Here is a 23060-nt window from a genome sequence, read left to right on the forward strand (position 1 = left end):
AGACTAAGGAGGTGAGCTGTAACACTCAGTTGAGGCTGGATTCACTGACAGGGGTGCACTTACTAGAATTCCAGTTGGAATGTGTTAGTGCATGCAGCTGGTGGGAAGGTTACCATCTCACTTAGTTGACTGACTGTAACTTGGACATACCTGTGGCCTGCAGTTCATGGGTTTTGATGCCAGAGCTGTCCTGGCATGAGGTGGAGGAAAGAATCCAAAGGCTCAAGGAGAAAAGAATTTTGGAGTAGATTTATCATATTCTATCCAAACTCTCCATCACCCAACTATGTTCCACAGAAAGGCCCAGAAGCAGTTCTTTTCAGGGAGGCATTGAGCGCCATTACAGGGGGTACACCTGTGTCTTTCAAAAGTTCTGAAAAAGACCAGCCCTGGCTGGTGTGGCTCAATGGATTGAGCATCCAGCCTGAGAACCAAAGGGTCGACGGTTTGATTTCCAGTCAGGGCACATGCCTGGGTTGCAGGCCAGGTTCCCAGTAGGGGGCGCATGAGAGGCAATCACTCTTTGATGTTTCTCACCCTCTCTTCCCCTCTAAAAACAAGTAAATAAAATCTTTATTTTAAAAAAAAAAGACCACAGTGATGTATATAACCCTAAATGCTCTAGGTCTGGGAGCTGAACAGCTGACTTAAGTTGCTATAGTAGAGGGTCACAGCCTCTAACCCAGTTTCCGGACCCAGAGCCTCCAGAAGGGGAGGCTGGGTCCCCTGGGAAGGCCTCTGCACCACAGCTGGACGTGCACATCACAAATCTTTCCAAGCCTTCCCAAAGGGACCTGATTATCCTGAAGAACAGGCATACTTGAGCAGGATTCCCTCTCTTCAGGGCCACCCATCAAGTCACACTGAGAAGACTTTGTTATGTCCTGCCTTCCCCACCTCCAGATGCTTGGACAGACACCTCCGTTGGACAGCACATTCCTGAGTGACTGGCCACAGCTCTGCCCACTTCTCCCTGGATACTAGGCTCGGGGGTGTGTGTGTGTGTGTGTGCGCACGCGCGTGTGCGTGTGTGTGTGAATCTATGCTTTACAGAGAACCGTCCAGACACACTCAGGAGGCACCGGAACGTAGTGGGCTCTGCAAGGAGTCTGTGTGTGGGGTGCATGTCCTGGGCCCTGGGAGTGGAAGCTGCTCTTAGAAGCCTGGACTGGGCGGGGCCGGAGACACAGCGACCGTACCCTTTGCGATACAGGATCGCAGCCCTCTTTGTCCCCTTCTCCAAGTCACCGGGGGGAGCACAAAGTCTTTCTCTGCCGGGCCAAGGTGGGTAGAGCGGGGTCAACAGTGCTCACTGGGTTTCCTGGGCCCTGGATTTCGGTGGAGGCTTCTCCTTGGCCTTACTCTCACGGGAGGGCGCAGGCCATGACCCAGGTCTTGGGGTAACAAACACATGGAGCAGAGCTCACAGCAAGGCCGGCTGCAGAGTCTTAGGTTACGGCGCGGGTTGGGGGCCTCGTGGCAGGCCTCCGGCTCTGTCCTCCCCATCGACAAAGAAATGCAGGCTCCAGCACGGCACATCCCCTTCAGGCCATGGAACCCAGAGCGGGGCACGGAAAGCATGTTTTGGGCACAGCGAACCCCCGGAACACGCGCGCAACCGCCGTGAGCCCCTTTCGGAGGTACTTCCCTTCTTTCAACTCTAGGAACATAAGTCTTTAATAGTTACAGCAAACCCTCGGGCCTAGTTCTACGCCCAAGATGGCCAGTTGAAAGAGGTTTTCTCGTGCTGATGTGGCTAGTTCCCATTCGCCAACTGCCTGCTGTGGTCAGACGCTCAGCTACTTTCCCGTTCTGCGCATGTTTCAGGCTGCTTGCACGCAGGCGCAGAGCGTCATTGCCTCTATGGTCTGCAAGTCTGATAGAGTGTCTCTCCACCTTCGCCAAGACTCTATGGTTCCTACGCGCGGAGATAGACGGCATATATAAGGCATGCGCAGGCGTGGGAGCGCCTCTTTCCCTTCAGCGTGGTGAGTAGTGGAGGTGTAACAGTCTTCCTGGGCCCTTACCATTTCCTTTTCTTGGTTCGTTACCTGGCTTCATTTTTTGTTCCGACTTTTTTGTGTTTCCTTGCAGCCAGTGAAGATCCTGGTGTCGCCATGGGCCGCCGCCCCGCCCGGTGGTGAGTGTTGAATACATGCTATTTCACTGCTGGGAAGAGGGATAACTGCATTTGGCTGCTGAAAGCAACCGTGGGGTGGGGCCTCGCTACTGTAGCTTTTCTATTTTGCAAACAGACTCTACGTGCTTTCCGGGCTGCTTTAGGTTTTCGTTTATGTAATGTGATTCTTTAACTTAAAACGTGATGACGTCCTTTAAGGGTCTCCACAATTTAGTTGGGGTGTTATTGACCCAGCATTGCATTTCTGAGCCAGTTTCAGGATCGAAGCGACGTCCTCCTTGCACCCCGCCCTTTGTCCTGAAAATTCGCCGCCTTTTCAGGCTCACTGCCCTCTGGGCCTTTGTGTGCTATCTCCGTCTTATTTCCGGGCTACGTGCCGTGTGGGCTCAGAATTTTTGTGTGGCCTGTAGGGGGCGCCGGGAGCCCTTCACGTGGCTCGGAGGCAAAATGCCGCGTGCCCAGAAGTCTAGGTGGATGTCGTGAACTGTACTGCTCTTTTTGCGGCAAATGTAGTATGCAGTGTATGGAAGTGAGGTGTTTGTTTTTCTTAACTGTTAGTAACATGGTTGTCCTCTAACTTTTGGCCACCTATTTGTGACTGTATCTTCCTTTAGAGCTATTTTTTTGAGTGACGTGTCACCGTACTCCCTCCCAGCCCTCCTTTGGTCTAAACTTAGAGGGAGCACTGGAAGTCCCTGTAGTCGAGTTCACTTGTAAATCCCTGAAAACCTGCCTTTCCCCCCCCACCCGCAGTTACCGGTATTGTAAGAACAAGCCGTACCCAAAGTCTCGCTTCTGCCGAGGTGTCCCTGGTAAGTTGCGGAGCAGCTCCCCAACTGGTTTGGCTGCACTGACTCAGTTGTCTGAGACACTCCACACACAACTTACCCAAGCTTTTTTCAGATGCCAAGATCCGCATCTTTGACCTGGGCCGGAAAAAGGCAAAAGTGGATGAGTTCCCACTCTGTGGCCACATGGTGTCAGATGAATATGAGCAGCTCTCTTCCGAAGGTGAGGTTCAGGATCCCTTGTTAATTGTGCCTATTTCTGTGTGCTCCCCCAGCCAAATCCAGAGCACGCTGTACTGGAATTACCAGCTCATTAATCATAAACACCCAATTGTGAGCCTCTTTTTGAAACCCAGACAGTAGAGATATCCCCTGAGAGCCAGGGAGGACCATGGTAAGTGCTTCTGTGCTGTCCTCATTCTGCTGCCTTTCTCCCACACCCTCTAGCCCTGGAGGCTGCCCGTATTTGCGCCAACAAGTACATGGTGAAAAGCTGTGGCAAAGATGGCTTTCACATCCGAGTGCGGCTCCACCCCTTCCACGTCATCCGCATCAACAAGATGTTGTCCTGTGCTGGAGCTGACAGGTGAGCTGGGTCCTGGGTGTTTTCCCCTAACTCAAGGGCCTCTGTGTTGGGCTTGATTATTGTATTAGGGCAAAGAGGCGGCCCCAAATAAAGACTTAACCACCCAGCAAAGCAAGGCAAATGGCTGGCAAGATTTTGGTGGACACTAATTTTTCCAGCAGTCCATAAGTGAATAGAACTGGCTCCGAGAAACAAACATTAGGGCATCAAGACTAAGTCTTTTAGCAGCCTCTGGGTGGCAGGTAGAGGAAGTAGGCTTGAACTTGATGACAGCCACCTGCCAGCAAGCCCAGTGGCACCTGGGTAGGGATTCTAGTTAGTCTGTTTTGTGGTTCACTGCAGCCAATTAAGCCGACCAAGCTCTTTTACCCGTGAGGGCCTGGTGTGCAATGTCTGCAGACAGTAGCATCCTTGGTAGTGTACGCAGCCTATTGCTAGTATGGGTTGCCTTAAGGGACCTTGGATACAGCCCTTTCTGGTGGACACTCCTGACCTCATGCTGTCCCCAATCTAGGCTCCAGACAGGTATGAGGGGTGCCTTTGGAAAGCCCCAAGGCACAGTGGCCAGGGTCCACATTGGCCAAGTCATTATGTCCATCCGCACCAAGCTGCAGAACAAGGAGCATGTAATTGAGGCCCTACGCAGAGCCAAGTTCAAGTTCCCTGGCCGCCAGAAGGTAAGTAGTGCTATGGCCTTGTTTCTCCCTTTACTTGCCCCAGTCTCCAAGTATCTTGATTCAGTTCTGTTTTTCCCCAGATCCACATCTCCAAGAAGTGGGGCTTTACTAAGTTTAATGCGGATGAATTTGAAGACATGGTGGCTGAAAAGCGGCTCATCCCAGATGGCTGTGGGGTCAAATACATCCCTAATCGTGGTCCCCTGGAAAAATGGCGGGCTCTGCACTCATGAGTCTCTGCTTCCACCTTAACACACACCAATAAATCCTACTTCCTGTCCATGTCTTTGCATCTAAATTCATGGGGGAAGGGGGAGCCTTGGGAACCCCAGGGTCACGGTCTTTTGTTTTCCAAAATAGACTGACAGTGTGTCAGAGCTGTGAACAAACAAACCCAGAACAGCAATGTAGTTGGGACATTGACTTTGGACCTGCCTGGATCAGAGGCTATAGGTTCAAAAGCCCACCCAGGCCATGGTTAGTCCTAATGCAAGTGCTACCTTTCTTAAATGCCCCTTCCCTGGGTGGTGAAAAAGGGGCTTGTGGCTTAAGGCTACCTTTCGGCTGCTATGGAATCTTTGCCCATGGGTCCCAAGCCAGCAGCAGCATGGAATGGGGAGAGCCAGAGGTATCGGCATGGTCACAGCCATGTTTAAACCAGCCCTCCAGGAGACCTTAGAGCAAATGCTGTGCAGCCCCAAACCATTAATTTGATTGTAACTTGCAGTTTATGGCTTTGTCTTGCTAAGGCTGTTTTTACTGAGCTCTGTTCCTGGAGAATAGAGTGCTTCTGAAGTTAGCTAGGTCCCTCATTTCCTTTTTGTGCAACTTCATTCCCTCTCACACTTGGTGTGTGACTGCTCTAACATCCCAAGGAAATCTGCTTGTTCCATTTGCTGACATGTATCAGGATACAGTAACCATTAACATGAGTGCTTCAGAAAACCACTAAAAGTTTAAAAATTTAGCAATTACCACTATTAACAGTTACCTGATACCTTGTTCATGCATTTGTGAATCTAGCCTTGGCAATGAGCCTCCCCGAGGCCATACCAGAGGAATGTGCCAACATGGACTGACTGCACCTCCTGGGCTGGACTATAGTCATTAGGGCTGTTTGTGGCTGTTTTCATTCGATGACAGCTGACCTTATGTGTTGGCCTTGGTTCGCTTGTATGTGAACCATTGACCCTTTTTTTTCCACAAGGATTTTGTTTTTTAGAGGGGAATGGGAGAGAAATACCAGTGTGGTAGATAAACACTGGTCATCTGCCCTGATTGGGAATCACCAGCGACTTTTTAAAAAATTTTATTCACCTTTTGAGTTAGGTGGAGGGAGGGAGGAAAGGAGAGAAACATGGACCAGTTGCCTCCCCCCCACAAGCCCCCAACCAGGGACCTGGCCGCACAACCCAGGTGTGTACTCAGACTGAGAATCAAGCCAGTGACCCTTAAGTTCGCAGGCTAAAGCTCAATCCACGGAGCCACACCAGCTAGGGCTCCATTCTTTTTACTGGGATCGTCATACTGATTATATGATTCCTATCTATAATAAACATGGCACATGATACATCTGCTACACACATCTAATATAGCTTTTTGTCCTCGGTGTGTACCTAAATTCCCTTTTTGTCATAATTTTTCATGGGTTGTGATTCCCTTTTCTGAGCCCCTTTCCCTTCCCCCAGCCCTGGAGCCTGCTTTGTCCCTATTCCTGACACTACTTGGGGGAAGAGCGCCACGGCTCCAGCCTCAGGGTCCTGCCTTTCTCTACCACATTCGAATGCCAGGCACAGGCTTAACCACAGGACACAAGCCAAACCAAACCAAAGGCAGAGGGCTGCAGTCAGTAAGGTAGCCCTGGAGATGGAGGAGGGCTGCAGTTCAAGCCCCTCGGGAATTGCTTTGGCTGCAAGGCAGATGAACAGGAGAGGCTGCGGTCTGAGTCCCGAAGCTAGTGTCATCACCACACCCGCGCGCAGCAGGCACTGACGTCGGGGTGAGGTTCAGGCCGTCAGGCCCAGCTTGAGGGCAGGAGGGGCTGCAGCACCAGCAGCAGGGATGGCAGCAACACAGCAGCCCGGCTGAGGGGCCGGATCTTGCGCGCTGCCCTGCTCAGCTCCACCTCCACAGGGTAGTGGTCACTGATGTTGAGGGCCTGGGGATGGACAAAGGGACAGAGTGTCAGGGCTGAGCGACTTCCCTGTGACTAATTCGTGCCTCAACCCTTTACCTGCTCCTCAGTGAGCTGGAACTTCCTGGGGAAGTTGAAGGCAGCTGCAGAGTGCAGTAGGCTCTGGCAGCGCTCTCCGTGCAGCACTATGCGGTCGTAGGCACAATGGGTGCTGGCCCGCACCGTGGTGTCCTCCTCGTCGCCAATTGCCCAGTAGAAGTCGGCCTGAGTCCGCAGCTCCAGCTCACCCAGGCGCTTTTTGGTCAGTGAAGCACAGTCAGCATTGAAGTCCCCAAGCAGGATTACGTCCTAGAGAGGGGGACAGCTGTCGGGCCTGGCCACCCTGCCACCCAGTTCCCCCCTCTATCATGCAATCTGCCCAGCCTTACCTTGCTCTGCCAGTGCTGGGAGACATCCAGAAACACATCGTACAGGGCTTTCAGCTCCTTTTCTACAGCCTTCGGAGTGGTGTGTAGTGGGACCAACACCAAGCTGGGAAGGACTGCAAGGCCCCAGGGATGGAGGGCTCCCACCCACTCCTGGCCCTTTCGCACAGCCTCCTCGGGGTAACCAAGCCCTCACTAGAGCAAGCCAGGCCCCCCCCTCCCTTCCCACTCCCACATAGCAGGGCCGCCCTCTCCTTCCTACCTGTGCTGGGAAAAGTGAACCGGGCCACAAAGGGCTCCCGGGCAAAGATGTCATCCTCGTCGTTGTACAAGTAGTAATCCTGGACCCGTGTCTTGTGTGACCTGGGGGACCAAGGGATGGGAAGCAGTGGCCCCACATTACCGACTTTGGTTTGCAAGTGCCAGCATCAGAGCTGGCGCTCAGGGAGGGGGCCACCCACCAGCAGCTTCATCTCATGGGGGCACAGCCTCCCTAGCCTTTTTCATAGAATTTTATTGAGACAAAATTTATATACCATAAAATTCCAGTGGCATTTAGTACATTCACAAGGTTATATAACCATCACCACAATCAATTTTAGAACATTCTTATCACTCCAAAAAGAAACTGTACCCATTAACAGTCACTTCCCATTCTCCTTCCCCTCAGCCCCTGGCAGCCAGTGATCTATTTTCTGCCTCTAGATTCACCTATTCTGGACATTTCATGTATGCATGAAATTGAATAATATTTGTTCTTCTGTATCTGGCTTCCTTCCCTTAGTATAGGTTTCCAAGGTTCACCCATGTTGCAGCATGGGTCAGTATTTCATTCCGTCTTGTGGCTGAATACTATTTCATTGCATAGGAAGACCACCTTTTATCCATGCATCAGCTGATGAACACTTGGGTCATTTCCACTTTGAGGAGTCATGAGTGATGCTGCTATGAGCATTCCTATGTGAACATTGTTCCCCCATTATTTTGGAGTGAATTCTAGTCATTCTATAATTTCGTCTATATGAAGAAATAGGTCTCCTTCCCAGACAGTCCCCCTTGCCCTCTCGATCCCGACTCCAAAGGACTCCCCCTGGGATGTCCTCCCAGGATCGTAGGGCTTTTTCTAGAAACCATATCCATCCAAGGCCCATGATGAGCCCTGGTTAAGCCTCTTCCCAGAAGTTGCAGCCGGCCACTCCCAAGCAGGCCCAGACATGCCCTGAGCGCCAGTGGCTTCCACAGGAGAGAGGCAGAGAGACCCAACATCTGTGTGTGGAGAAGGCCTGGTGTAGGAACGTGTAAACACCAAAGCTGGCAAGGGAAGAGGAGAGGCAGATCCCAGAATAAAATGGTTGAGAAAAAAAGTGTGATGAGAAGGTGAGGGCTGCCCCAGGAAGAAGGGGCTTGTCGCCCTCACAGCTACTCAGCCATCTCACGGTGGGCCAAGCACCAAGTGTGCCCTGGCCGCCATGTGTACTTACCGGTAGATGTACACGTACTTCTCCACGTATGTGCTGCGCCCCAGAGCGGGGCTGCTCAGGACTTCGTAGGGCCCAGAGCCATCATATCTGCCAGGAGATGGGAGGCCAGGGTCAGGGGCCCTGCGGCTCAAGGGGACCCCACATGAGACCCACAGAGCCCGGCTCACCGGTTGAGTTCTCGAAGCAGTAAGAAGATGGCACCATCAGAAGAGTCGACTACCTCCTGCAGCACCATGATGTCACAGCGAGCCAGGATCTGCAGGACACCGGGAAGGCCAGCCCCACTCAGCACCAGCTGCCCCAGCCGGGGAGTGAGGTCCTGGCACTGGCCCCTGACATGGGCAAGAGTGTCATGGTGTGCTGGCTGTGGCCCAGAGAGAGCAGTGGGACTAGAAAATCCCTGGGAGAAAACGGAGTGCCATCCCCACCCGCGTTACACCCGTTTTACAGGGGAAGAGACTCAGGTCAATGGCACAGAAAGGATTTGCTCAACGTCTCTGCACCCACGTCCCTTCTTTTCTGGGCCGTGCTCCGGGCCGGGCAGGGCTGGGGGCTTTGTCTTGTGGTCTTCAGGAGTGCAGCTTCCCTGCAATTATGAACCTACCCGAACTAAGGTGTCCAGCACATGCTCCCTGGCCACCTTGGCAAGTGTCAGCCGCTGGGCGTTGAAGGCACAGATGCGAAAGGCCTCAACCCCACCAACCAGGAGCAGGAGCACAGCTGGGCAGCGCATGGTTGTGTTCGGGCTACTGGGACCCTCTGGAGGAATCCAGGTTGCCTCAGGATGTAGTCCTAGCTGGGCTTGGTTCTGGTTTCAGAAGGACATGGTGTTATGGACAGAGAAAGTGATGCTCATCCTGCTGCCCAACATCAGCCCCCCAGAGCTGCCAGCGCCACAGATTTCCCGCCTATTCTCCCCATGCACACCTTCTGACATTGGCATATGGCTTGACCTCATTCTTTTAATTGTACTAAAATATACATAGCATAGAATTTAACATCTTAACCATTTTTAAACGTACAGTTTAGCGTCGCTAAATACATTCATATTATTGTGCAACCATCACCACCATCCATCCCCAGAACTTTTTCATCTTCCCAAACTGAAACTCTGTCCACATTAAACACTAACCCCACCCCCCATCCCCTCTCCATAGTCCCTGGCACCAACCACCCTACTTTCTGTCTCTGTGAGTTTGACTACTCCCAGGACCTCATAGAATGAAATGATATACTATTCGTCCTTTCGTGTCTGGCTTATTTCACTTAGCATAATGTCCTTAAGGTTCATCTGTGTTGTAGAGTGTCAAAATTTCCTTCCTTTCTCTTTTTAAAAAATTGAATTTATTGGGGTGACATTGGTTCAAAATTTCCTTCCTTTTTAAGGCTGAATACTATTCCACTGTAGAGGTAACCACATTTCGTTCATCCATTCATTTGTGAATAGACACTTGGATTGCTTCCACCTTTTGGCTACTGCGAGTAATGCTGCTTATGAACATGATTGTACAAATATCTCTTCAAGTTCCTCCTTTCATTTCTTTTTGGTATATATCCATACGTGGAATTGCTGAGCCACATAGTAATCCTATGATTAATTTATTGAAGAACCGCCATACTATTTTCCATAGCAGCTATTCTAACTTACCTCCCCACCAGTAGTGCACAAGGGTTCAACCTCAGGGTTGATCCCAGCTTTTCACCACCATTAGTAACTAGGAGGACCATCTTCACAAATCTCTCTCTCTCTGCTTGTGAGATGTTATCTTTAAGACAAACTCCCTGCAGTACAATTGCTGGGTTCAAGGGCATATGCATTAAAAATTGCCTCTGATACCCTGCTGTAGTATGTGACGGGCCCCTTCCCCGTGCCCCACCGCCACTGCTGCGGCCTTCCTGCTCATCTTACCAGCTAAAGACGCCCCCACCCCCACCTGCGCTTCCGGAGAGTCTCTCTTGGTTTATTCTTGTCTCAGACTCATCCAGACTTTGCTCTTCTGGGCTCAGCAACTTGATACACCCTGTTTATGTGGCTCTCATTCAGTAATAGCATAAGTCCTTCGACTTCTGTCTGCCTGCTCTTCTCGTCATCTTGTCACCTTCCCCCTGGGGCTCACTTTCCACCTCTCTCACACTCTGCCTCTGTCTTCCTTGGCCTCTCTTCTCTGATCACCTTTCATGGCTTCCCTGCACTTCTTCACTCTCCTGGCCAGCTCGATGCCTGTTTCTCCCCCATCACCTGTTCTGTCACTCATGTCAGTTTGAGTCACCAGCCCTGGTGCCTATGATGGGATGTATGTGGGCGTTTAGGCATCCCTGGGCTGTCAAGGCAGGCTTGGAGGTTCTAGGACCAGGGGCCCCCAGGAGGGTGGAGGACAAGAAGAACCGAAGTCCAGCTTGGGCTTCCAACACCAGGCCTTCCTTGGCCCTAGTCCTAGGGTTCCCTTCCCCTCTTACTACCTCCCCCCACCACCTCCGGAGTGGGAGACAACTTCCACCCTCCCTCTGCCCAGGGGGTTTCCATACCTGCACAGACCAGCTTTTCTGCACACCTGCCTCAACTGCAAGCGTATCGAGACACCCCACGGGATCACAGCGCCGGCCTAGCAGGGATCGAAGAGGAGAAAGAGGAACAGGCTGTCTAACAGCCCCACCCGTCCGGGCCAGGCCGGCCAACCTAAACTTCCACACAAGCAGGACCGGTCCCGGCTCCGCCCCAGCGCTTGGATTTGGCAGGCAGTTTGCCTGCAACAGCAGGCACCTACCCGCCCACTTTCCCTTCAGACCCCGCCTTATCCCCCGCCCCCGGCCTGCGTGAGACCCAGCAGGGGCGGAGGCCCGGGGCCGCAGGCAGATGACAGACCTGTGAGTAACAAAGATCGAGCGGCAGCAGCCCAATAATGAGTGGTCGCTTGTGCAAAGGGTGTGCGGCGAGGAGGAGCTGGCGCCGGAGTGCAAACCCCGAGCTTCATTCTCCCAGACCTGGCGTTCAGCCCCCGCTCTGGGACTCCCTCCAGGCAGCATTTGGTGAGGGAAGACGCAAAATCTGCAGCTCATGTTCTACGTAGGGGAGTCCCGCGGAGAGCCTGGGCACCCCTGAGGACAAGAGCCTTCTCTCCAAGTTCTCGGGCCGGGCCCCAGTGGGGCTGCACACTCCCTGAGCTCTCCAGAGACCCAAAGTGAGCGACGGTTGGCGCAGGAACTGGCCGCGGTGCTGGACATCAAGGGTACACTGAGGAACTGTCCCTGAGAGAGGTGGATTAGAGAGCTGACAGCTCAGTATCGCGTGGTGTCCGGCACTCTCGCTGTTGGGACAACTGGGGGGCTCCGCGAGGTCTGAGGGTGGGAGGTGAGTCCTCACTGGATGATTGTAGAGCGGCCATTGTCGCCGTTGCCAGTGAGCAGGTTGAAAAAAAATTTTAAATCGATAGAATTATAATTTAAAATAAAAAAATAGTTTTCTTGAGGGGTACGGGGCTTTCTTTTGGGGGTGATGGACATGTTTTGGATCTAGAGGCGGTGGTTGACAATATCGCAATGTATTAAATGATATAAAATTCTGTAATACACACTATGTACATATTACTATATATTATATCACATAATACATATCATACACGAACATATAGTACAATTCTATAACATTGTAATTATGTAAAATTACATAATTTATAACATAACGTATATATTATATACATAAAATATATAATTTAAATGCTATAAAATACTATTAAATGGTTAATTCTGTTATATAAATTTTACTTAAATAAAAATAATGAGGAGAAAACTAAAGTAAAAGTGCTTCGCCAGCCCCGACTTTGAGTAGTGTCAGGTAATCCTGCTACGCAACCCACATTACCTACGGAGATTTTTCTGGGGACGGATTGACACAAAAGGGACGCTCAGCTGACGGGCGGCCTCGAACTGAGACTGCGCTGCGGCCGGGCGGGGTTAGGGTTAGGACTTCCCCCGCTGCCGTCAAGCGGCCCGAGCGCGTTTTGCGACAGGCGGCCGAAGAACGTGTGGCCTTTGCAGGCTCGCTTTTCCGCGGGTGGCTGCGTGAGGCGCGCGCCTGCCGGCGCCAGTTCCTCTTGTTCTTCACTGCGATCCCCGGCTCCTGATCACGGTGGCGGCTCGTCTGTGGCGAGAGAGCGGGGCCGGGCCGGGCTCTGGCCTGCCCCGCAAGGTGACCTTGGTCGAGTCCCCTGTCGCGCCGACCCGCGGCGTGTGTTTTTGGCGCGGACCTGTTAGGGACTGGGCTCTGGAGCGGTTGAGGATACAGACCTAGAGCGGCCCCACAGGCTGCCCCGTGTCAGGGGAACGGCCAGGCCGCCGGGGGCGGTAGGGAGGAGATGCCCCTGCATGTAAAATGGCCATTCCCCGCGGTGCCGCGGGTCACCTGGACCCTGGCCAGCAGCGTCGTCATGGGCTTGGTGGGCACCTACAGCTGCTTCTGGACCAGTGAGTGGGCTTGGCTGGGGGAAGCCCTGGGCCCCAGAGGAGAAGAAGGTCAAGACCCCCACACCACACTGTTTCTCTCCCCCCAGAGTACATGAACCATCTCACCGTCCACAACAAGGAGGTGCTGTATGAGCTCATCGAGAACCGAGGCCCAGCCACCCCCCTCATCACTGTCTCCAATCACCAGTCCTGCATGGATGACCCTCATCTCTGGGGTACACCTACCAGTGTGCTGGGCACAGGGAGGCAGGGAGAACCCCAGAAAGAGCCAAACAAAAGCAGAACAAACTCACTTCTCATTGGGTTCTTCACATAGCTCTGGCTCCACTGTTTATGGGGTGTCCTGCCCTAATGGTGAAAGTTTGACTTGTGACCCCTTGAGCGTCCCCTCAAGGAAGGTGATTTGGAGAGAGCCTCAGAAATTTGGAGCGAATGAGGAAGTGAGGAATTGGCCACAGGGCGAGGTCTGACAGTTTTCTCTGTTGCAGCAGGCCTGTGGAACCCTTCATTCTCTAAGTTATTGAAGGTCCCACAGAGTCTTGGAGTCTTGGGAACAAATCTGAGGACCTGTCAAGGAAACTCTGGGCGAGGGGCTGGGAGACCTGTATCCCGTTTCCAGGTTTGCCCCAGGCTGGGTTTGTACCCCTCAATCAATCAACCTTATTTGGGAGCCTGGCTTCCCACCTAGAAGTTCCTGCTCTACTGACTTCACAGAAATGTTTTGCTTCAGTAATCTGGATGGCTGGGTAGAAGGGTGTCCAGAGGTTTCACTGCTGAACGCGGGAGGTTAGACTACATGGGGAACCACCATTGTCTAATGAGAGCCTTTCAGAGCTCACCCTGGTTGCCGGGTAGTGGATGGTCTGTGGGGTACCACGGGCAGATCCCAGGAGGCCAGGAAGGAGGCCATAGATTTTAGCAGAGGTGTCCAACCTTTGGGCCTCTCTGTACCACACTGGGAGAAGAGTTGTCTTGGGCCACATATTAAATATATTGTGACACGTAATCACAAAAAAATATATCATAATGTTTTAAGTAATTTATGATTTTGTGTTGGGCCGCATTCACAGCGATCCTGGGCTGCATGCAGCCTGCGGTCCGCCGGTTGGACACCCCTGCTTATAGTATTCCCTATTCCCGTAGCCTGAACCAGGGTGGTGACAATGAAACTGGAGAGAGAGATATAGAAGAGTAGACAGCATCAAAATATACTGGGGAGGCAGGCCGACCAGGCATGGTTACTAATGAGGTATGGGGAGTGGAAGAGAGTGAAGAGCCCGCAAAAACTTGGGAGTCCAGCCCAAGGATCTAGAAGATGCCACTGTGGGCCCCAGGGAAATGGTAGTGCTGCTGCCCTTGTTCTTCAATTCCTGAAATGGTGTGGCCAGAAAGTGGTGCCTCCTGGAAACAGGGTAAGTTGGGGCATGACACCTTTCCTCTCCTTCTCTAGGGATCCTGAAACTTCGCCACATCTGGAACCTGAAGTTGATGCGTTGGTGAGGAGGAATGGGCCCCTCCCGAAGGGCGCGGCAGGCCTCACCCGTCTCTGCCCAGATTTGCCCTCCTCCTGCTCTGCCCAGGAGGCGGCGGCCAGCAGTCCAGGCAGGGCAGGGGGTGGGACCCCACAGGTCCTCTTGTACCTCTATCCCACATTGCTGATGATGTCAGCCATCACGCTCGGAGGGCGGTTGGGAAGCAAGGTGCAGGAGAGGCAGGGATGACTGCATCTGTCCCCACTCCAGGACCCCCGCAGCTGCAGACATCTGTTTCACTAAGGAGCTGCACTCTCACTTTTTCAGCTTGGGCAAGTGCGTGCCGGTATGCCGAGGTGAGCTGCTTCCCCGGGAGGGGCTGTTGGGCCAGTGGATGCAGGGAGGCACTTCTGCAGGCTTCTCTGGCCTCCCATGGTGGTTGGTGCTTCTGGCTTGGCAGCACCGGGAGCGGAGGGACCCAGGTGGGACAGGCAGCCTGGGAGCAAGGGGAGCCAGGGAGTGCTGCCCCGCTAGCGTGAGGCATAGCTCCATTGCTGGAGGAGCGATGGTTTCTTGGAGAGTGCTCTGTTCTCTGCAACTGCCTGTGTATTGTACAGATCTGGAGCTCTGGCATTAGAAGTCAAGGAGGTATTATCCAGAGCCCCTTCTCTTGAGGACACTGCTAACTCACTGGTGGCCGTGTGGCCATGATGGAAGTGGCATGTGCCATAGGCTGCAGGGCTTGGGAGAACAAACGTGCTTACGTATGGAGTATGTATAACATTGAATGACTACTCAACACCTCTCAAGAGCCTCAGGAGGTAGGGGCCATTTTTGGTTCCCATTCTCTACCTAAAGGGACTTGGAGGGATGAAGCCGATGGCCCAAGGTCACCATGGGAGAGGTAGCAAAGCCGGGATTCAAATCCAGGCTGCTCTTTCCTCTGGGGAAGTAGCATTTTTCCAGGCAGAGTATGAAAGGAAAAGCATTCTACACAGGAAGCATTGGCCAGGCACTGGACAGGTAATTGATAAAGGTAGAAAATGCAGGTTGCAGGCCGAAGGGGCTGGAATAATCATGTAAAGAATATTGGAATCTGTTCTCTCATCAAGGCAGTGATGTGCTCTATCCCTGGTTCAGAGAGAGAGCGCCCTGGTTGTAGAGTGGCTGGTGGATGGGAACAGGGCCAGGTGGAGGCGGGGGGGCCTGGCCAGGGGCTGTCACAACAGTTCTGGCAGCAGAGGGTCGTAGCTGGGCCTCTGGGAGTCACTGCGGAAGGGGACTGCTTTGGGATGGGCCCTGGAGGCAGAGTTGACAGAACTTGTTGATAGATTGGGTGTGGGAAGGGGCAAAGAAAAGAGAACTCAAAGATGACACTAGGCGATATCTGGTGATACTAAACCACTTGGAGATGGGATGAGAGGGTTAGGAGAGGAGGTGAGACCTGTTTTGCGTGTAATTCATCTGAGGAGCCTGTCGTCCAAGGAGGGGACCAGTTCCAGAGGCAGGGGGGTATGCAGTTCTGGAACTCAAAAGAATGGTTGGGAATAAAGATACTAGGGACTCAGCCAGAAACGAAGTCACAGACATAGAGGTGAGATTGCAGAGGGTTAGAGCAGGGACCCAGGATGGCACCTCAGAGCACAGAAGGACAGACAAGTCACCAAGGAAGCAGGAAGCAATGGCCAGAGAGAAAGGAAGCAAAGCCCCAGGGCCCTCTGGGAGCTGGAGAGGGGAGGAGGAAGGGGGCAGCAGGGATGGCCACTCCTCCCAGAGGTTGGTTGTGGGGAAGAGAGAGGAAGAAGTAACCAAAGGGTGTTGGAGGTGTCAAGGGGAAGTTTGTTGTTGTTGTTTTTATTTCTAGTCGGTCAAGGTAAAACATGGTAAAATCTAATAAAATAATCTCAAATAAATGAAAAGCTACCGCACTCATGCCTCCAAATCCTCAGACGACTCCCCAGAGACAGTGGCCTAGAATGCTTTCTTTTTCTGTTGCTTCTGGAGGCTCCTTCATTTCTTTAAAGCACAAGCAGAGACTACAGTGGCATGACCATGGAGTTGTTTCTCATGCCCTGTTCTGAGAGATGGGGATTCTGCTCATACATCCCCGTCCCTGAGCCTCGGTTCCTCCCTTCTGCAACCCCAGACAGAGTCATCCCATGTCCACTTCTTATATCATTCTTCTTTTTGACCTGCATCTAAGATTTATTGCACAATTAAAAACAATGCAAAATCTTCATCTTAAACAGTTTCAGTGAGAGAAAGTGAGCAGGGGCAAGCCTTTTATCAGATGAATTTGATGGACAGCAAAGGCCTAACGTATTGAAGCAAAGGAAGTATCTGGCATACTTTGCTTCCGCGCTCCAAAAAAATTCCTCCCCCCCGCCCCAAGCATAGGCTTTGTGATTGACATGAAGTATCGGGGTGATCTTGCACAGGCTCTACAAGTGAGCAGAAAGAGCATTTGCAAAAGCTAGACGTTATGAAGTGTTGCTCCGAAAGCATAGCATTATTTTAAAACTTCCATTTCAAGCTGGATGGTTTGGTTGCACCAGTGGGTTTTGGTAGAGAGGAGCTGATACCTCTGAAGCCCGCCTCTCCCAGGTAACGCAGTCCCAAGAAGGGAAACCACCATTCTCACCCTGCTCCCCAGCTCCAGCCCCTGAGGAAGCTGCTGGGCCAGGTCCCCATTTGGGTTAGATTGAGACTCCTGGAGCCTTAAGTAGCACCTTCCAAAGACCCAGACTTGCAGAGAACAGATTAAAAGTCCATTTCTCAGCGTATTGGCCCGAGACAGTGCCAGCGTGGGACCTTTGCCCCTGTGACGCAGCTCTCATCTATTCCCTACTTGCTAAGATGTTTACTCCTACTCTGCCCGGCTCCTTCAATCCCCCCCTTCTCTATCCATTGTGTGGACAAGGTTGATGAGATTATTACTGTGTGTGGTCATGAACTGTCTCCACATGGCTCCAAGTTGAAAGCCAGCATGCCGCGTTAGGCATTGATGTCTGTGTCCTTGCTGACCTCTGAGCCGCCTGAGTTCAGTGTCTGGGTCTCAGGGCATCTCCAAGGCGTGTGTTGCTAGCATTGGGGGCAGCTCAACTCCAGTTTTTTCAGTCTAGCAAGTTTGAGCTTTTCCTGACTCTCAATACCATATGTTCCATCAGATGGAGAGTGTAGTTTTCAAAGGGAGCCCTGTGACTAAGGGGCCAGAAGGAGGGAGGGATGGAGGAGGCTGAGGGTGCAGGCAGGGCTGGGGGGCCTGTGAGGACTGGCTGCAGGAACTGGCCTGGCTGAGCCACTGAGAAAGGGTTGCTATCCAGAATCTGTGGCCCAAGTGAGGCTGGAAGTCATGAATAGACTTGGTTTGCTCCAGCAGCAGCCTCGGGGCCAGCGGCAGCAGATTTAGGCTTGCCCCAGGGTGGCTCATCCCAAGGAGAAAGAAGGCTCCAAGAGCCTGGCTGGGGACGGAGGGAGGGTATAGAGGGCGGTGTGTGGGTTGGGGGTTTGCCAGGGGCTGTACTGCAGGTGTATGCCTGTGGCTGAATGGCTCAGTGGGTGAGGCTATGGTGGGACCCACAGGCAAAAGATGGGGTTGGGCTGTGGCTGGGTAGGCCAGTTGGTTAGAGCATCATCCTGATACACTAAGGTTGCAGGTTTGATCCCTGGTCAGGGCACATACAAGAAACAACCAATGAACACATAAATAAGTGGAACAACAAATCTCCCTCCCTCTCTCCCTCTCTCTAATATCAATAAATTTTAAAAAAAAAGGATTTTTAAAAAAGGTGAGATTGGTGGTCAGTGGAGGAATTGTCAAGTTCAGAATTTTAGTCTGAGATGACGCTGCCTTGCAAGGGACAGGCACTTAGAGGATATTACTGAGCAAAGAATGTCAAGGGCTACAAAGTGGTACAGCTGGGGCTGAGCTGGCTCAGGGGAGACGGTCATTGGAAGCTGTCTGTGGACGGTGCAATGGGGAGGGGGAAGAGGCAGTTCCTGGGCTGCTGCTTTATTCTGAAGGAGAGGGAAGCGGGGGACCCCAGGAGAATGGGGGCTGATGGGGAGATTCCTTTTCTTGGCAGGAGATGGTGTTTACCAGAAGGGAATGGACTTTATTTTGGAGAAGCTCAACCACGGGGACTGGGTGCACATCTTCCCAGAAGGTCAGTGAGGCCGGTAGGGTCACAAAGCCCCCAAGAATATGGGCGAGACTCCCCACACCGTCCAAAGCCTCACTTCTGTCTCCCCCCACCCAGGAAAAGTGAACATGAGCTCCGAGTTCCTGCGCTTCAAGTGGGGTAAGGGCCTCTGGTCCTCTCTGGCTCGGTTGGACCATGGTATATGGCAGCAGCAGCAAGGGGACAAATGCCAAGACAAGGGCTGGCCCAAGAGACAGGGGAGCTGGTTTTAACTAGGGGAGGGCAGCCGGCCCCCGCTGGAGGCTGGCACTGGAGTTGCGCTTGCACCAACGTTTCTGCCTCTCCGTGGAGCAGGAATCGGGCGCCTGATTGCCGAGTGTCGTCTCAACCCCATCATCCTGCCGCTGTGGCATGTCGGTAAGCCTCCCTCTCGGGGTGAGCCTGCAGCCTGGGGTTGGACGCAGGGAGAGGGGCTTCCCTAGGTGGTGTTTGGGGCGGTTTGCACAGGGTGGCAGAGAGAGGGAGCCCGGGGTCGGGGGCCGGGGCTGTCGCGCTCCACCCTGTGCCTGCTTCCCAGCCTTCCGTTAACTGTGCTGCAGGAATGAACGACGTCCTTCCTAACAACCCGCCGTACTTCCCCCGCTTTGGTCAGGTAGGTAGAGGCTGCTGCCCTTCGCCTGCCTGCCTGCCTGCCTGCCATCTGCCTTTTGTCTCCCGCTCAGCATTACTGAGGCCAGATTCAGGAGCAGCTGAGCTTGAGGCTGTGGCAGAGGGACCAAGTGGAACACTGAGAGGGCCTTCCTGGCACCAAGCCCTGTAGGAGGAGAGCGAAGGAAATCAGGCCTTGGCAGGGGTGGTCCCTGGGGTTAGGACAGGACAGGACATCTAGAGCATGAACCCTAGGACCAGGATGGCCCTTGGGTACCATTAAGCCTCATTCTAAAGAGGGAGAGTGGCCAGAGGGAGCACCTAGCAAGCCAGGGGCAGGACTCGGCCTCTGGCTCCCTGGGGCGATGGGGCTGGGGCTGTGGGCACTCGCCCTGTTCCTGTCATCTGGTGGCCGGTTTCCCCTGCAGAAAATCACCGTGCTGATAGGGAAGCCCTTCAGTGTCCTGCCTGTGCTGGAGCGGCTCCGGGCAGAGAATAAGTCCACCGTGAGTTTCCCCAGGATGTCCCCTGGCTGTCCTTGGCCCCTCCCAGCACCCTTGGCTCCCCAGGGCCCCTGGGTGAAGCTCCTTGAGGGCTGCAGGTCAGCCCCAGTCCTTCCCCTCAGGTGGAGATGCGCAAAGCCCTGACTGACTTCATTCAGGAGGAATTCCAGCGCCTGAAGACCCAGGCCGAGCAGCTCCACAACCACCTGCAGCCTGGGAGATAGGCACCGCCCTGCCCAGACCCTGCCCTGGCTGCCTCATGGTCCTGTGACACGCGCCCCTGAAGCCTGGCGAAGAGGCAGCTCTGGGGCCCAGTCCGAGCTGCCAGGCTCCCAGCACCGCCTTTCGGTTCTTGCCCCTGCACACAGCTAGGGCTGGGAAATGGACTGATGCTTTGAGGTCAGATAGGGTTTTTTAGACAGATTTCTTCATAACCCTTAAAGGGTACCCTCTCCTGGTTAGTGGGCATTCCAGCTCCTCTGTGGTTCTTCAGTTGAAGGAAGGATCACAGCTGCTCCTCGCTCTCGGCCACAAAGGGAGGAGGAAGTTTAGGCAGTGGCCTCCTTCCTTCTTGTGTTCTCTCCCAGGGCTGGCATCTGGAGGGAGGGTAGTTGAAGTGAGGTGGATGACTAGGCTGGAGCTTGGGGAGGGTCCCATCAGGCTGTTGGCCTGGAGCTATTCACCGCCTCATCAGGGATGGTCTTAGGCCACCGCTTCCTTCTGCCTGAGCTTCCCACAGGCCTTGGGAGCCTCAGGCAGAGCCCGGCCCTGGGCTGCAGGCAAAACGCAGCCCTTTGCCAGAGTGGAGCCTGCAGCAGCGAGGGCCTGAGACCTGGTCACTCCTCCCATGCTGGGGCCCATCAACTTCTCTGTCATTTCTGTGTCCCTGGCATCACTCCAGGGGTTGGGTTTCCATGTTTTGTAAACAGTAAAGCATCTGTGTTGTGCTCTTTTACCTCTGGCCTCTCTGTACTGGTGGGGATGGGTGGGGATGGGAGGTAGCACGCTGGACAGGGAGGCTGGGCCCTTACAGCCCTGGGCGCATTCAGAGCACCTGAGCAGAAGGGTGTAGAGCTCTCGGTGTGCACCAGTCACTAACTTCAGTCATTGTCAGTAATCCTCGTATCAGCCTTGTGAAAGTAGGGATTCATCTCATTTTGCAAAGGAGGCAAAGCAAGGCTAAGAGACTTGTTTCAAAACCTAAAACTAGCAAAAAGTAGGGAGAAGCAAGCAGTAGTTCAGGAGGTGGGGGGAGAGGGGCATATAAGGGGGATAAATAGTAATGGGAAAAAATACAGTGATAAAAAGGTAGCAGTTCAATCTTCCCTCCGCCATTGCTTTCCAAGAGGAAGGAGGTGTCTGAAGGGCCCCACGAGCCTCTAAGGGCGACATGCTGTGGTGAGAAGCGGTAAGGGGAACACCTAGATTGAGTTTGGGACCCTGGATGGTGGCACTCCTGGCACAAACAGAAAGTAAATCCTCTCTAGACGAAAGCAAGCTCAGTTTAGGGCTCCAGTTAATCCAAGGTAAAGATTAACCAAAAAGACCTCACAAAGATCACCAAACAAGGAAATGAAGCCCCATACTTGGGTCAGCAGGAACAAAACCTGTTGGCCCCGGCTGGTGTGGCTCAGCGGATGGAGTGTTGGCCTGCAAGCCCAAAGGTGGCCAGTTCAATTCCCAGTCAGGGCACATGCCTGGGTTGCAGGCCAGGTCCCCAGTTGGGGAGGCAACCGATTGATGTTTCTTTCCCTGTCTCTAAAAATAAATAAATAAAATCTAAAAAGAAATTAAAAAAGAAGAACAGTTTGAAACCCTGTTCAATTGACAGTGTCAGGCAGACTATGAAAAATACTATAATAGAAATCTGGAAAGAAAGAAGAGAGAAGATTCAAAGATCAGAACTGCAACTGTGGCCCTAGCTAGTATGGCTCAGTGGATTGAGCGCCGGCCTACAAACCAAAGGGTCACTAGTTTGATTCCCAGTGTAGGTAGGGCACATACCTGGGTTGCTGACTAAGTACTCAGCAGGGAGTCCACGAAATGCAACCACACATTGATGTTTCCCTCTCTTTCACCTTCCCTTCCCCTCTAAAAATAAAGTCTTTTTTTTTTTAAAGACTTCATTTATTTTTATTGAACCAGCGACCCCTTGATTTCGCAGGCCAGCACTCACTCCACTGAACCACATCAGCCAGGGTTCAGCTACATTTCTATGCATACACCAGCAACAAAGAATTAGAAAATATAATTTAAAGCAAGACGCTATTTACAAAAGCTACAAGGTACCTAGGAATCAATCTAACAAAATATATGAAAGAACTATATAAAGAAAATCATAACACTTTACTGAAAGACATTAAAGAAGAACTAAGTGAATGGAGAAAGATCCCACAATCATGAACAGGAAGACCTGATATAGTAAAGGTGTCAGTTCTCCAGAATTGATATATAGACTGAATGTAATTTTAACCAAAAGCTAATCAAGGTTCAAACAGAGATTTGTACACCAGTGTTCACAACAGCATTACTCACGGTAGCCAAAAGGCAGAAACACCTTGTGTCCATTGACAGAGTAACAAAATGTGGTCTTACAAATGGAATATTATTCAACCATAAAAAGAAATTGACACATACTACAATATGGATGTACTTTGAATATATTATGCTAAGTGAAGTAAGCCAGACACAAAAAGCCACATATTGAATAATTACAGTTGTATGAGGTCCCTAGAGTAGTCAAATTCATAGAGACAGAAAGCAGGATAGTGGTTGCCAGGGCCTGAGGGAAGGGGAGCAATGGGTAGTTAGTGTTTACTGGGGACAGAGCTTTAGTTTGGGATGACAGTGTTCTAGAGATGGATGTAGTTGCACAACAGTGTGAATGTACTTAATGTCAGTGAACTGTACACTTAAAAAAGGATAAAATGGGGGCCCTGGCTGGCTAGTTCATTGGTTAGAGTGTCATCCCCATACGCCAAGGTTGCAGGTTCTATCCTGGGTCAGGGCACATACAAGAATCAACCAATGAATGCATAAATAACAGGAACAACAAATCGATGTTCTTTTCTCCCTCCCTTCCTCTCTAAAATAATTTTTTTAAATATATACATTGATAAATTTTGTATTATGGATATCTTTCTACGATATAAAATTTTAAAGTGAAAAATGACTCAAATGCTTTGGCCCTGGCCAGGTACCTCGGTTGGCGCATCATCCCGATACACCAAGGCTGTGAGTTTGATCCCCAGTCAGAGCACATACAAGAGGCAACAAATGAATGTATAAATAAGTGAAACAGCAAATCGATGTTTCTTTCTCTTTCCCTCTCTCTCTAAAATAAATAAATAAATAAAAATTTAAAAAGGACTAAAATGGCCCTGACTGGTGTGACTCGGTTGGCTGGGTGTCGTCCCGCAAGGTGAGGGGTCACCAGTTCAATTCCTGCTTGGGGCACATGTCTGGGTTGCGGGTTTGGCCCCCAACTGGGGTGTGTGCAGGAGGCAGCCAACTGATGTTTCTCTCTCACATTGGTGTTTCTTTCCTTCTCTCTCTCTCCCTTCCACTCTCCAAAAATAGGTAAACAAAGTCTTTTAAAAAATG

The 23060-nt window shown here is 52.1% G+C and overlaps 3 protein-coding genes and 1 non-coding gene across 8 annotated transcripts; 3 read left to right on the top strand and 1 right to left on the bottom strand.

Annotated features, from left to right (window-relative positions):
- The first annotated feature begins 1917 nt into the window (after positions 1-1917).
- RPL10 (ribosomal protein L10) lies at positions 1918-4473 on the top strand. Its single transcript, XM_054578168.1, has 7 exons — positions 1918-1988; positions 2095-2140; positions 2894-2952; positions 3044-3151; positions 3376-3514; positions 4029-4191; positions 4272-4473. Exons 2-7 carry the CDS (start codon positions 2118-2120, stop codon positions 4422-4424), a joined length of 645 nt encoding a protein of 214 aa, XP_054434143.1. The 5' UTR covers positions 1918-1988; positions 2095-2117; the 3' UTR covers positions 4425-4473.
- Positions 3851-3985, top strand: LOC129074386 (small nucleolar RNA SNORA70). The gene has a single exon (XR_008529535.1). It is a non-coding gene; the product is annotated as a small nucleolar RNA SNORA70 (small nucleolar RNA).
- An 812-nt stretch (positions 4474-5285) lies between the features above and the next one.
- On the bottom strand, positions 5286-10908 carry DNASE1L1 (deoxyribonuclease 1 like 1). The gene is made up of 8 exons (XM_054578124.1): positions 10758-10908; positions 8836-9039; positions 8399-8487; positions 8232-8318; positions 7013-7113; positions 6754-6866; positions 6425-6673; positions 5286-6349 (listed from the first exon to the last, which is right to left on the bottom strand). Exons 2-8 carry the CDS (start codon positions 8962-8964, stop codon positions 6206-6208), a joined length of 912 nt encoding a protein of 303 aa, XP_054434099.1. The 5' UTR covers positions 8965-9039; positions 10758-10908; the 3' UTR covers positions 5286-6205.
- Positions 10909-12226: 1318 nt separating this feature from the next.
- On the top strand, positions 12227-20385 carry TAFAZZIN (tafazzin, phospholipid-lysophospholipid transacylase). 5 transcript variants are annotated; one of them, XM_054578173.1, is made up of 12 exons: positions 12227-12692; positions 12779-12907; positions 14143-14188; positions 14435-14520; positions 14810-14812; positions 15117-15200; positions 18250-18330; positions 18424-18465; positions 18661-18723; positions 18906-18958; positions 19383-19460; positions 19580-20385. In XM_054578173.1, exons 1-12 carry the CDS (start codon positions 12584-12586, stop codon positions 19679-19681), a joined length of 876 nt encoding a protein of 291 aa, XP_054434148.1. In that variant the 5' UTR covers positions 12227-12583; the 3' UTR covers positions 19682-20385. The 5 variants fall into 5 exon arrangements, with proteins under 5 accessions (XP_054434148.1, XP_054434149.1, XP_054434146.1 ...); XM_054578174.1 differs by lacking the exons at positions 14810-14812; positions 15117-15200 and having other exon boundaries at positions 12227-12740; XM_054578171.1 differs by lacking the exons at positions 14810-14812; positions 15117-15200 and having other exon boundaries at positions 19556-20385.
- Positions 20386-23060: the final 2675 nt, after the last annotated feature.

The sequence above is a fragment of the Pteronotus mesoamericanus genome, unplaced genomic scaffold, assembly GCF_021234165.1.
Source record: "Pteronotus mesoamericanus isolate MK-2021 breed Mesoamerican mustached bat unplaced genomic scaffold, CSHL_Meso_final contig_493, whole genome shotgun sequence".
Classification (NCBI taxonomy): domain Eukaryota; kingdom Metazoa; phylum Chordata; class Mammalia; order Chiroptera; family Mormoopidae; genus Pteronotus; species Pteronotus mesoamericanus.